We start from the raw sequence: 13,008 nt of genomic DNA, 5'->3' as shown, positions 1-13,008 counted from the left end.
GTGCAGAACTATCACACATAAGCATCAAAAGCCTTTCCAGAGAACTCGGAAGATTGTGTTCATTTTGCGCCAAGCTCAGAAAAATCACTCACTTGTATAACTCAGGTAAACTACTTATTTTCAGAGAAAAGACCGTCTTTCATTTACCCTGCTGAATGCACCATGGGATTACACCCTTTTGGCCTTTTCACCCCTCTCAGGCAGAGATGTTCTTCCATAGCCCTGTGATATGAAGTCAGAGGGATGCCCCTCTTTTCCAGCACCCATCTCAGACACAGCTGTCCTGTGCTTTCCCTTGGGTATGCAGCTGAGGAAGTACCCAGCTCCTCTGTCCCCCCAGCCATCTTAGGCAGGGCTATCTGGTTATTGCCCTTGGGTATGCAGTTGGAAAATTTCCATATTCTCTGTCTCTGTACCAACCTCAGACAGGGCTTTCTTGGTTCTGTCATCTGCTGCTCGGAGCTCAATCAGCAGCTCTTCGTTCTCTGTGCTTACACGCTGCAGGTCTCCTTCTAGTTTCCGTTTCATAGCTGTTAGCACCTGCACCTGCAGCCAAAGACTGAAATGTTACTCACGTGTATATGTACCATAACATCATAACCATACCTGGGAAATCTACAGATTTGGCACCGAGACTCCAGAATTCTAAAGCAGACCCTGGAAGAAAAAGTCACTGGGCACGCAGCCGGGAGGAGATCTGTCAGGCTAACTCAACCAGAAAGTGGAGGAGTTTGGGTCCTGTGCCAGAAAGAAGAGACTCGTTGGGCTGTGCACGCAAGGAGGAAAAGCGTGGACCTCCACTGGAATGAAGATGGGCTGTTCGTGCGTGTACATAGAATGAGAAGGAACATGCATCACCCCTGAGCAAGGCAGAAATTCATGGGAGCACAGGCCTCCATGACAGAAGAAAAGAGGAGGAGATTCAGTGGGGCCATGCAGGGGAAGACGTTGTAGGAGATCTGTCCGCCCTGAAAGAGGAGCTGCTGTTGATCGTAGTTTTGGGGCGAGGAGAATGAGAGACAGTGAGTGAGAGTGAGTGCTTAACAGGGAGATTAATGAAATAGATTTGCATGCACAGCTATGTTATATGCAAATCTATCTCATGCATACTCATTAAGGATATCCTGACAATCAGATCTGTTTGTGGCTCTTGAGGACCATCCCAGTTTGAAAAAGCAATGAACAAAGACATGCACTACAGGTTATGCTACACAGTATTATTAATAAAAATAACAATTTGTATTTATGCAGCACCTTTCATCTAATCGTACAGTGGAACATAAAATTGGAAACATAAATGCAGACACCGCTGGGCTAGAAACTGAGAGTGATGATTGTGCATAGGCAATGCCAGAGGAGCAAGAAAGATTATTATTATTATTATAGTAATCTTTGTACATAGTGACATATACAAAGCTAAAGGGGCCCACCCAAGATAACACAGAAAGTCAATGGCAGAGTTAAGATTTGAAGTTAAATAACCTAGAAATCAATCTTTCAACTGTGAACCTGATATTTAGCTGCAGGGAGTCTGGCAAAGTTATCTGATTACATTTATCTGGCTAACATATATCTGAATATATCTGGCTATCTTGAAAAAATAAGTGTTGTCCAGCTAACTTTAGGACTGTCTTGAGGCATGACCAAACTTATCCAGATAAATTAGTTAGATAACGCTGAATATCGGTGTTATCTAGCTAAGTTATATGGATCCATTTGGTTCTCCCGTGAGCTCCCCTGTAACATCCCCAAGTTATCTGATAAATTTCATCTGTCTAGTCATTTAGCTGGATAACTTGGGAGCATGCATTTTGGCAGGAATTTCAAATCCCAAACTTAGCCGGACAAACTGTTTCAATATAGACCTCTGTGTCTTTATTGTGTATCATGCATATAACAAAGCTATTTCATAGAGAAAAACAAAGCCCCCCAAGGAGAACAATGCATATCATTTTTGATACAACAAACTAACTAAACATATACAAACAGTGATGCAAAATCCACCATACTTACTGGCCATCAGTTGAAGGCATGAGGGAGACAAGAAAATTAAACAAGACCTTCACATGGATGAGCTAAAGCAACGTGTGGCTGGCATCCGAAGCGTAAGCCCCGAACCCTCTCTCTCTTTACAGTCTTTTCAGACTAATGGGACTCTGGGGTGATTACAGTTTCAGATAAATTTTGACAGAACCCTGTTTAATTCAGCAAAACAAGGCTTCAGGGATGAATCAATCAACATAATGAAAGTAAATAAATAAAATAAATAACATCCTGGGAGCAACGTTCATCTTAATCACATTTAAGACGGCAAATGGTGGCCATCTGTCCAATCTTCCTTAGCTGAGAGAGAAGGCAGGGGAAATTTAGACAATAAAACAGAGAAAGATCCCAGGGTAAACAAACCCCCAAGTCCTGAAAAGAGAAATTCTGCTCTAAGTCTCCGTTCAACAGCTTCAGGGACTCTGACCACAAAAGCACATGATTTTATACTCGCAACACTCCCAAAATACCTTACAAGTATCCATCAAAATAGAGAGTGAAGATGAAGGTTTCCCAATAAACAGTAATGAGTTGTCCACATACATAAGAACATGTCATACTGGGTCAGACCAAGGGTCCATCAAGCCCAGCATCCTGTCTCCCAGTGGCCAATCCAGGCCATAAGAACCTGGCCAGTACCCAAAACAGCACAATGCTCTTCTATATCGCACCAGTCTTAAGTCCCGCAGTGCCCAAATGATCTTGCATGACCACAGTCACACCTATATAGCGAGAGCAAATACGAGCAGAGCAAGCACCCCTGCTTAGTTCCCCTGGCTAGAGGGAAAATCGAGGACATAATTCTAGCAATTTTTATCGTAGCATCCAAATGCCTGCATAGAGCATGAATCACGTTTTAGAACCCTGAGCAAAATATTTTTTTACCAGCACCACCCACAAAAATTTCTATTCAGTCTGGTCGATTGCCTTTTCTGGGTCTAGGGAGAGAAGAGTCCCTACTCCCTATCTGCCAAATGTAGTAAATTTAAGGCCCTTTGAATGTTGTCAGATGCCTAACAGCCACAGATAAAACCAGTTTGGTTTCTGTGGGCCAGTCCAGGCGTATATCCGTCCAAACTTCAAGACATCACTTAAGCTAAAAGTTTTCTTAGCAGTTATTCTGATTCCCAGTCCAATGGTCTGGTCCTTGGCCAATACCTCCCTAGCTCTGCTCTTAAAATCAGCACAAATCAACACTTCAAGACAGTCTTGGTGAGAGAGGGAAAACAGCAATAATAAAGTGAAGCATTCCATAACAGTCTAATTCTCTCTGCATGTTTGCAGGAAAACAAAAGTCAACATCTTAGAAAATAAAGGGAAAACTATGAGCAACTGCATCTTAGCAGGCAACCAGCAGCTTATACTGAAAACAGGCATTTAATACTATTTCGGGATGAGGAAAATTCCTCTGATGTTAGAGTATAGGGGTGAGAAGGGAGGAGAGCTTAGGAGGTTACAGGAACAGTGGGGAGCTCCTCCAGTGTTACTGTATAGAAATGAAAAGAGTGCAGAGCTCAGGAGGTTACAGAGTCACTGGGAAACTCCTCTACTATTTATAGCATAAGGGTGAGAGGGAAACAGAGCCTATTGGGCCAATATTCAAAGGTATTTATAGCTGGATAACTTGCAAATTATCTGACCAAATGCTGACTTTTCATACTTGGGGCACATATCTGGCTAAACTTTAACCGGAAAACTCATTACCCAGCTGAAATTCAGCAAAATAAAAAAAAGAGGTGTTCCGAGGTGGGCTGAAGTTATCTGGCTAACTTAAATATTTTCTTGTATTTAACTAAGTTAGCCAGATAACTTTAGGAGTGAGCCACAACAGTCCTAAAGTTATCTGGCCTTGTGTGACTGGATAACTTAGCCTTAAACTGGTTCTATTCAAAAGAATAAAGCCAGATAAGTAGAGACGATCTTAAAAAAAAAAGTGGCATGCAGGCCTGGTGGTCCATTTCGGAGCCCCACAATCACTGTATAAAAAACGTGACCTCCTCCCAGGCAGGGCTGCCCCCCCCACTCCCCAAATCTCTACAAGTATTTTTGAAAAGATAAGTCGCATGGGTTGGTTCCAGTCTCCTCCCATCCCCCCCCCCCCCCCCCCCCCGTCCCTTCCCTGGTTAGGTGTGATTTTAAATCTAAGTCCCCACCTCTCCCTGCCTCCCACTCTACTAACACCGATCCTTAGTAAAGTCCACTTGGTGCTGGCATCATCGCGGTGCGCTGCAATTCCAGTGTTTCTCTGACAGCAATGCCGGAAGCTTAAGCTATAACCAGTGTTGCCGTCAGCTCCGGCAGCAATCGCCGTTACAGCTTATTCCCCCTGGGGTTGCTGTTAGAGCAATGCTGGAAGCTGCTAGGATCACAGCGTAACCACGATCCCAGTGCCGACAGGGCTCTACTATGGTACCAGGTGGGTGTAAGGGTTAGGGTTAGGGTGGGGGAGGCAGGGAGAGCAGGGGGGGGGGGGCCTTAATTTAACCTGCTTCCTAACTGGGAAGGGAGAAGGGCGGGCTGGTGACGCTGACCCATGCAACTTATCTTTTCAAAAAAGTACCTGGAGGGCTGGCGGCAGCTCGACTTGCAAGCCACATTTTTTTTTTATGGCGGTCTGGGCATCGGACCGCCATGCCCATATGCCACATATTTTTTTTCCCCCCACTGGCACTACTTAACTGGCAATATTCTTTTGAAAATAGTTGATTAAGGCTAAAGTTATTTGGATGCATGAGGCCGCATAACTTTAAACCTAACTAACTATATTCAAAACTAAATGGTTAGGTTAAATGTTTATCCATTTAAAGTTAGCCAGATAACTTTATTCCTTGATATTCAGTGGGATGTTTATCTGTGAATATTAGGGGATAGTTTAGTCATTAAAATATTAATCTCCAGGAGGTTAGAGACACAGGAGAACTTCTATAGTGTTAGAGTCTAGGAATGAGAAGAGGTAGAGCCCAGAAGGGTTAAAAAAAACCATAGAGGAAGGATATCCTTTAGCACTACAGTATGAGGAAGAAAGGGGACAGAGCCCAGATTACACTATATCGTTTTGTTTTTTTACTTTTTTTCTCTGCTTTATTTCTTTGTATCATTTGTGCTTTTCCCACAATATCTGAACAATGGAAGGGAACTCTTAAGTGAGCTTCTCAGTTTCTGCTCACACTGAGTGCTGGGTCCATCCTATATCATGATGCCAGCTAAGGCCAATTAGAAATCAGGTTCCTGCATCTCAGGTGAATCGGCATACCTGGCCGCTTGCGTCGTTGTACTTGTCTTGCACTTCCAGAAGCTCTTCCTCCAGGACCTTGCGGGAGTGTTCCGAGCCATCTAGACTTGTGCGGGTTTCCTCCAGCTCTGTGCTGAGCAGGTTACAGCGCCTCTCCAGCAGGTTGTGCTGCTCTCTCACCTCCTCCCTCTGCCGCGTCTCCTCCTCTGCCTGACTCTGTGCCTCCTAGAAAACAGAACATTTGCTGTTCAAGGAGCTCTGCCTTCACCTGCCAGCCTTCTGCCACTGAACCTCGCTTTCATTTGGAGAGTTTCTGTGTGAAGTAACTTGTCTTACTGTGGAAAATGCAGCACAGTTCCATCCTTAGGGGTCATTCCACATGGGTCAGAATGCTTCACTTCCTGCTAGGAGCGCACAGCAGTGTTACCAAGGGAGCTTTGAGGATCAGAGCTGGAACTGCAGCTATGATATTTATGGTGCTGGAAGCCAAGGCATCAATTGTGGCATTTCCAAGGGGCCAAAGCAGGAAGAAAGGGTATAGAGGGAAGTAAGACAGAGACAGAGGTGGATGGAGGGAAGAGAGGGAAAACAGGGAAGAACAGGAACAAAAGTAAGAGATAAGAAAGGAAAGAGACAATATATTTCATTTTATTTATTAAATTTGAAACTGCACCAATCAATCAAATATCTTAGTGAATTACATTAAAAAGCAATTTAAATCAATACGCAAACAATCCAGAACAGCAAAAATAGACTTTCACAAACACTACCTTATATAAATGACATATATTTATTTTTATTTTTTAAATTCATTTTATATTCTGCCATTTCCATACGTTTAATGCAGATCACAGCATTACATACATAAATAATTTCTCAACCACATATAATATATGTCTGGTCTAGACTATTGTAACGGCTTATATTTGGGATTGCCTGATTCTACTATTAGGCCTTTACAATTGATACTGAACTCGGCAGCTAGACTTCTTACCGGTACTCCATTAAAACATCACATCTCACCTATTCTGCACAAATTACACTGGCTTCCAGTTAAATATAGAATTCGTTATAAAATCATCATGTTAATCCATTCTCTGTTGAACAATAGTGACTCCACTTGGATGTGTTTCACCTTACATATCTATAAACCACAGAGAGAACTAAGATCTACAGGAAAACATTTATTGGAAATTCCCTCAGTGAAGAATGCGGCATTGAGTATAACAAGAAATAGAGCTTTCTCGGTTGCTGGCCCCATTCTGTGGAATGCATTGCCTGACTCGCTTAGGCTAATAAGCAGCCGGAAGGAATTTAAGAAGGCTTTAAAAACCTATTTCTTTCAAGAGGCTTTTAAAGATTTAGAAACATCTTAGCTAAGTAAATAAGACTAAATAAGTTTGTATTATATTATATTACTTTACTTATTCTTACTTTAAAATTTTTTAATGTAATTGGCCATTCTCTGTTTAGTCATCATTATTTTTATTGATTACCTAAAATGTTGTATTTTTATTCATACCTATTTTACTGTTTTAAGTTTTATTTAGTATTAATTTTTAACCTTTTAACTGTTAAGGTTATTTACTGCTGTAAACCGTTTTGGTCAGTAAGCCTTACTGGAAAACGGTATATAAATTTGTTTAAATAAATAAATAAATAAATAAATTGACACCAATAAACCATACATCATGCAGAATATGCTAGACAAACAAATGAAAATCACACAACATGGAGCAAGAAAAGTGAAATAAAAAAAAGAGCCTAAACTGTCAGAGAAAAAGAAAAGCCAACTAAAATAGAAGAGCAAGAAAAATCACCAAACCAGTCATATGCATGCATTGGCACACTTTTCAGCTTTATCCCTATTTTAAAAAATGACATCCCCCATATCAAGCTGAGTTAATTTCCCACAGAATGGATGCAAGGTCCATGATTGACATTCCCTTCAGATTTCACCAATTGGTCCACTAGCAGAGAAGTTACCAAGCCTCCAGATGGATGAATTTAACCTATGCATTAGCCTGAAGTTGAAAAGCACTAAAAGGAAAGAAGAAAAAGAGAAAAATGGCTTGGAGGGCCATAGAATTAATCAGAGCCAGAGACAATAGTTGGAAGAAACAATAATTTGCAACTACACAATCAGTTGGTAGTGTGGTGTTTTTTTAAAAATGTTATATATCCTGGCTCAACTTTTCTTAAGCCTTGGGATTTTGAAGTCAAATCATTCCGCTTGACTCAACCCTGGCTTGGTGTGACATCAAAATTTGCTGGCTTGCTCAGCTAACTGGCTAAATATGAAAAATCTGCCCCTGGAATGCTTTCAGCTAGCTCCTTTTTTGCCTGGTTAACTGGGTGCGATTGATGAATTTGACTGGACAAATTTAGCCAGTTCCCGGAGCCAAAATGTTTAATGGGGCAGATTTATCTAGTTAAATCTGGAAGAGATGCCAGAGAAAAGGAACTCAAATATGAAATTGCAGACCTGCTGCTGGTAATCTAATGTATCACTCAAATCTGTCACTGTGCCTAAGAAATCAATTACTGCACACATAGATAAACCTAAATTAATTGGAGAAGAATCAGCATGAATTTAGCAACTGGTATCATGTTTTGCTAATCTTAGAGAAGTCAATATTCAAACTGTACTTATCCAGATAAGTAAGATTTATCCAATTAAGTGGCAGCCGCTGAATATCCGGCTATGATTAGTGGTCACCACTTAACTGGATAAGTGACTTATCCAGCTAAGTAGTTAGCCAGATAGTTCGTGGGCATAATTGGGACGCAATACTTACCCGTCTAATTTGGGGCCTGATTTATTAAGGCTCTTCTCCCATTCTTTTTCTATGGGAAATATGCTCAGTAAATGATGCCCTTAGCTGGATAATTAGTGATATTCAGATTTATCTAGTTAAGTTAACTGGATAAGTCAGACCTGTTCCATAGCAGATCTAAACTTAGCCAGATAAGACTTATCCAGCTAAGAAGCGGAAAATACGGGGATTTTCAGCAGCATATCCGTGCACTAGTGTACACCCCCTTGCGCGCGCTGACCCCCGATTTTATAACATGCGCGCGCCTGCTACCCCTTAATTTCTGAGGATGCTATTTTTCAGCCTTAACTTTTATTGACTATTTATCCCTTTTAACCTTAGGAGTTTATGATACATTTAGGTTTTACGTTTAGGAAGGACTACATACTGTTTTATTTTAATGATATTGTATATGCTTTATTTGAAATTTATTGAATTAGAAGTAATTTTCTAGAGCAAAACTTTATTATAAATTGTCTGTCTGATGTATAAATTTGTGTTTTATCAACATTTTATGTATGTTCTTTTTTATTGAACATCGCTTTGATTATTTGTAGTAACACGATTCATTAAATCAATAAACCATAAACCATGGACCCATAGTAAAAGTCTGACAACCGAAAGCCAATTGTGTGATCTGGAAAATGGGCCCTAGACCTTCACTGGGAACTTTGGAGCACCCTGCACTCCCTGAAGCTTCTTCCTTACCTCCTCTCCTGGAGTTTTGAAGGATTGGAATCTGCTAAAATGTCTAGATCTCTGCCCAATTGAAGACCAATCTAACTTACTCATGTTTGGGAGGACTCATTTGGCTTATCTTCTGGCAGCCTAGTGCCTTGGATTCCCTCCAGGCTTTTGCCATCTTCTTAAGCTCTTCACCAAAATGCAGATTCCCCTTGAATTGAAGCTTGGTAAATTAATCTTAGAAATTGAATCTGCTGACCAGTTCCATAGCCACAGTAAATATCTAGCCACTACAATACAAGCCATATTCCTGTCCGAAGTGCGTACTAAGTCAAAGGAGGCATCTGCCAGAAAGGCTGTTCCTGGCACCATCTATGATGCCTCATCCAGAGCTTTCCCCTAACTTCTGTAGAACCTTCCTGAGCCCACTGAGACAAATGCAATCCTGCCTTGCCACAATGCAGCAACATGCTGCCTGCAGCATCATAATAGACACCCCAAAAGCCTGCTTAAGAAAGACCTCTTATCTTCCTGTCCTGCACATTCATCAATTTCATTTCATGAAAGAACAAACCAGCGCATCCACCTTTCGAACCTCTGTCTTCTGCCTTTCCTGGAAAACAAGGGAATATGGTTTCATCAAGGACCATTCTTCCTTAAAATTGGCTTCAGGACATTCCCATTCCAGATAGATCAAATCCTTGACTTATCTATGTAATGGAAAAGACTTATTAGACTTTCACAATCTCATCATAATAGATTCCTCATATTACTAGGACCTTCCTCCCCTTTCTCTTTTGCAATGTTGAGAAATTAAAGAAAAGGGCTTTTCTTAGTTCCTTGTGAAACAAACAAACCATCAAAGAGCCACCCTCTTTGTCATGGAGATATTCTCCTTCCTCCAATTCACCCTCACTATCAAGCTTCTTCAGAGCCTTAAAATTCACTAAGGACCCATAGAACTTGGAGGATCTGCCTTCCTCCACCTCCTCATCATTATCCTCTTCTGTCCCAATCCCCCTGTATTTGAAATCTGAGGGGAAGGCACCACAGAAGGGGATCCAGAAGCTGAATTCTGCCCCGTGCAAAAATCCTGGTAAAGATATTTTAAAAACTCCACAGAGATGGATTCCCAGACTGAGGGAGACGTCTCTGAGAGAGAAGAAGAAGAAGGAGTTCTCTCTTTTTAAAGGCAGCTGTAAACACAGCTCCTGAGGGAATGTCCACAGGAAGCATGAAGGGAGGCCCTGGATTAGATTCTCCTTTCTGATGCAGTTCCAAAATGGCTGCTGTTCCCAGTGCGGCAGTAAAACCGCCGATGGATATAGGCAGAGTCACAGAGAAAGGAAGCAAAGAGAAAACTCCTAAGCTAAGCCATGCTTCTCTTCTTTTTTCTTTCTGTGTTGGAGAAAATAAATGAAACCTGCAAAAAAGAAAAAAACAAGAGAGCAGTAGAAAAAATGAAGGGGGATGGGGCAGGGCAGACCTTAGATCAGGATCCTAGTAGGCCTGTTCCAGATTAGGAAGCCCCCTGATCTTCAGCTGTGCTCAACTACATGAGGGAGTTCTCGACTTTCAACTCAGGAGCTACACTGACAAATATAAAATGTCTTCTCCCCTCAGCATGACCAAGCCTCAGCTTATAGCATGGGATGCTCACCTACCATCTTCTGGATAAAGAGAATACTGGCAGATTATGGTCAGCACAAGAGCCCTTATGGAATGATGTCAGCAAACTTGTTAGTCTCTGTCTTCATCTGCTGATTGGAAGCATAAACCATTTATCTGGTCTGGTCTAGCTGGAAGAAGAAGAAGAAGAGAGTACTTGTGTTTAACTAGCATAAATGTAAGTGGACAAAGCTAGGAGGCCAGAAAGGATACATGCTGGGATATTTAGGGAGCCCAGAGACATTCTGACAGGTCTGCTGAAGGATCTCTTCAGCACATGTTTGGAGACAGGAGTGGTCCAATGAGAATGGATGTTGTCTCTCTTCATAAAAGAAAAAATAGTCAGGACAGTAAGTCTTATAGAGACTTTCTTGATGGAAATTATATCTGGAATCCAGTGGAGTGCAGAACTTGAGGCAGTATGATTTTACCAGAAACAGGCTGCATCAAACAAATCTGATCAATTTCTTTGATTGGGTGACCATGTCGATGAGTGAGGCAGTGGCATCCTGCCATGCTGAAGTGGAACACAGCTGGACTGGATGAGGAGATGAGAGTGGCAGTTCACAGGGGCAGCCTGTGGACCACTGAGCCTAACAAATGATAGCTGATAAAGACTAAATGGTCCATTTAGTCTGCTCAGCAATTTGCTTATGGTAGTAACTGCTGTGCCATGCAGGTTGCCCTCATTCTGTTACTGCTGCTCTGTGCAGGTTACCCCCATGTGCTCTGGTAAGGGTAGTAACTGGGTTCTGTGCAGGCTACCCCAATGCAGAAACTTTACCTTATCCCTTTTTTCAAGCCTTTAAGGATCCACAGTGTTTCTTCCATGCCCTTTTCAACTATTCTCATCTTTACCATCTCTTCTGGGAGAGCATTCCAGGCATCCACCATCCTCTCCGTGAAGAAATATTTCCTGCTATTGGTTCTGAGGCATCTCCCATGGAGTTTCATATCATGACTCCTAGTTCTACTATTTCCTTTCCAATGGAAAAGTTTTGAAGTTTGTGCATTTTTAATACCTATCAGGTATCTAAAGGTCTGTATCATATCTCCCCTGCACCTCCTTTCCTCCAGGCTATACATATTTAGATCTTTCAGCCTCTTCTTGTAGGTCTTCTGAAACAGACTCCACACCATTTTGGTCTCCTTTCTCTGGACCATTTCTATCCTGTCTCTATCTCTTGTGAGATAGTCTCCAGAAATGAACACAGTACTCCAGATTAGGCCTCAGCAAGGACCTGTACAAGGGCATTATCACTTCACTTTTCCTGCTGGTTATACTTCTCTCTATGCTTCCCTGCATCTTTCTGGCTTTAGCTACCGCCTTGTCACATTGCTTCACTGGCTTCAAATTGCCAGACACAATCACCCCAAAATCCCTTTATTGGTCCATGCATGATAGTCTTTTAGTCCCCATCACAATCCAGGTGCATGATTTTGCACTTCTTGGAAATTAATCGCAGCTGCCAAATCGTTGACAAAGCTTTCTTAAATCACTTTTCATTCTCTCTCCTCCTTCAAATATGTCCACTCTGTTGCAGATCTGTTAAGATTTCGCCTGCTATGAGGTGTCATCCTTCTCTGCTGCTTCCTGCTATGACACCTCCTCACCTTCAGAGGCCTTTAACAAACACTGTTCTCAGCCACCAAATCCAGCTCCTCAATGACCAACCTGATTCAGCCTGTGGTGCAGCCTTCTCTCCACTAGAAGTCTTCAGTAAGCTGGATTCCAGAACTAGCTCCTTCCTGCCTGCACCATACCCAGCCCCAGCTCTATATAGACTTGCCTTGCCAGAACCTCCTCGCTGGTTCATTGAGTTACTCTTGGATATTTGTCCTGGCCTCTGTTCCTCACTCTGTGGCCTATGGTCTTCCTGTCTTTCCTTGTGGCCTTAGTACCTTCTTGCTCTCAGCCTTGCATGTGGCCTAAGGGCCTTCTCACTATCTACCTTGCCTTGTGGGCTAGGTGCTTTTACGCTTTGCCTGGCCATGTGGCTTTTGGGTCTTCTGCCTAGCTCTGTGGCCTTCGGGCCTTCTGCGTTGTCTGTCCTATCTAGACCTTGTCTTGTCTGTGTCTTTTTCTGTCCTGATCTGACCTTTGTATTCAGCCCTTGCCTCCAGTCCTGTATTATCTTGTATCCAGCCTTTGTCTGCAGCCCTGTACTTCCTTGGCATCCAGCCCTTGTCTTCAGTCTGGCCTTGCCTCAGCCTCCAGTCTGGCCTTGCCTGTTTCAGCTAAGTCTTACTAGCCCCCAGAACCCAAGGGCCCAACCTGCAGGGAAGGGGCTGGCTAGGCAGAAGACCATCACCATCATTTGTGGCGGGTGTACCCAAGTCCTTCTGGCCCCCAGAACCCAAGGGCTCAACCTGTGGAGGAGGAGGAGGAGGCTGGCTAGGCAGAAGACAGACCCAGCTCCTGCCTCATGGTCCTGCTCTGCTCCCAAGAGGGTATCCCTAAACCCCATCAGCTATAACAAGATCTTAGTATCATCCGCAAAAAGGCAAACCTTTCCTTATGAACATAATAACATACCATACTGGGTCATACCAAGGATCCATCAA

General features: G+C 42.5%; 1 protein-coding gene across 1 annotated transcript in view; it reads right to left on the bottom strand.

The window, feature by feature from the left end:
- LOC115090769 (myosin-16-like) overlaps positions 1-13,008 on the bottom strand; it is a 292,772-nt gene that overhangs the window by 36,509 nt on the left and 243,255 nt on the right. The window contains exons 16-17 of the mRNA XM_029600261.1: positions 5,297-5,500; positions 421-546 (exon numbers count right to left, since the gene is read on the bottom strand). Of these exons, the coding sequence (XP_029456121.1) occupies positions 421-546; positions 5,297-5,500 (330 nt within the window). The remainder of the gene's footprint in view (positions 1-420; positions 547-5,296; positions 5,501-13,008) is intronic.

The sequence above is a fragment of the Rhinatrema bivittatum genome, chromosome 4 (genome assembly GCF_901001135.1).
Source record: "Rhinatrema bivittatum chromosome 4, aRhiBiv1.1, whole genome shotgun sequence".
NCBI classification, from domain to species: Eukaryota; Metazoa; Chordata; class Amphibia; order Gymnophiona; family Rhinatrematidae; genus Rhinatrema; species Rhinatrema bivittatum.
Note: the sequence above shows the minus strand (reverse complement) of the source record. Positions and strands in the feature narration are given on the sequence as shown.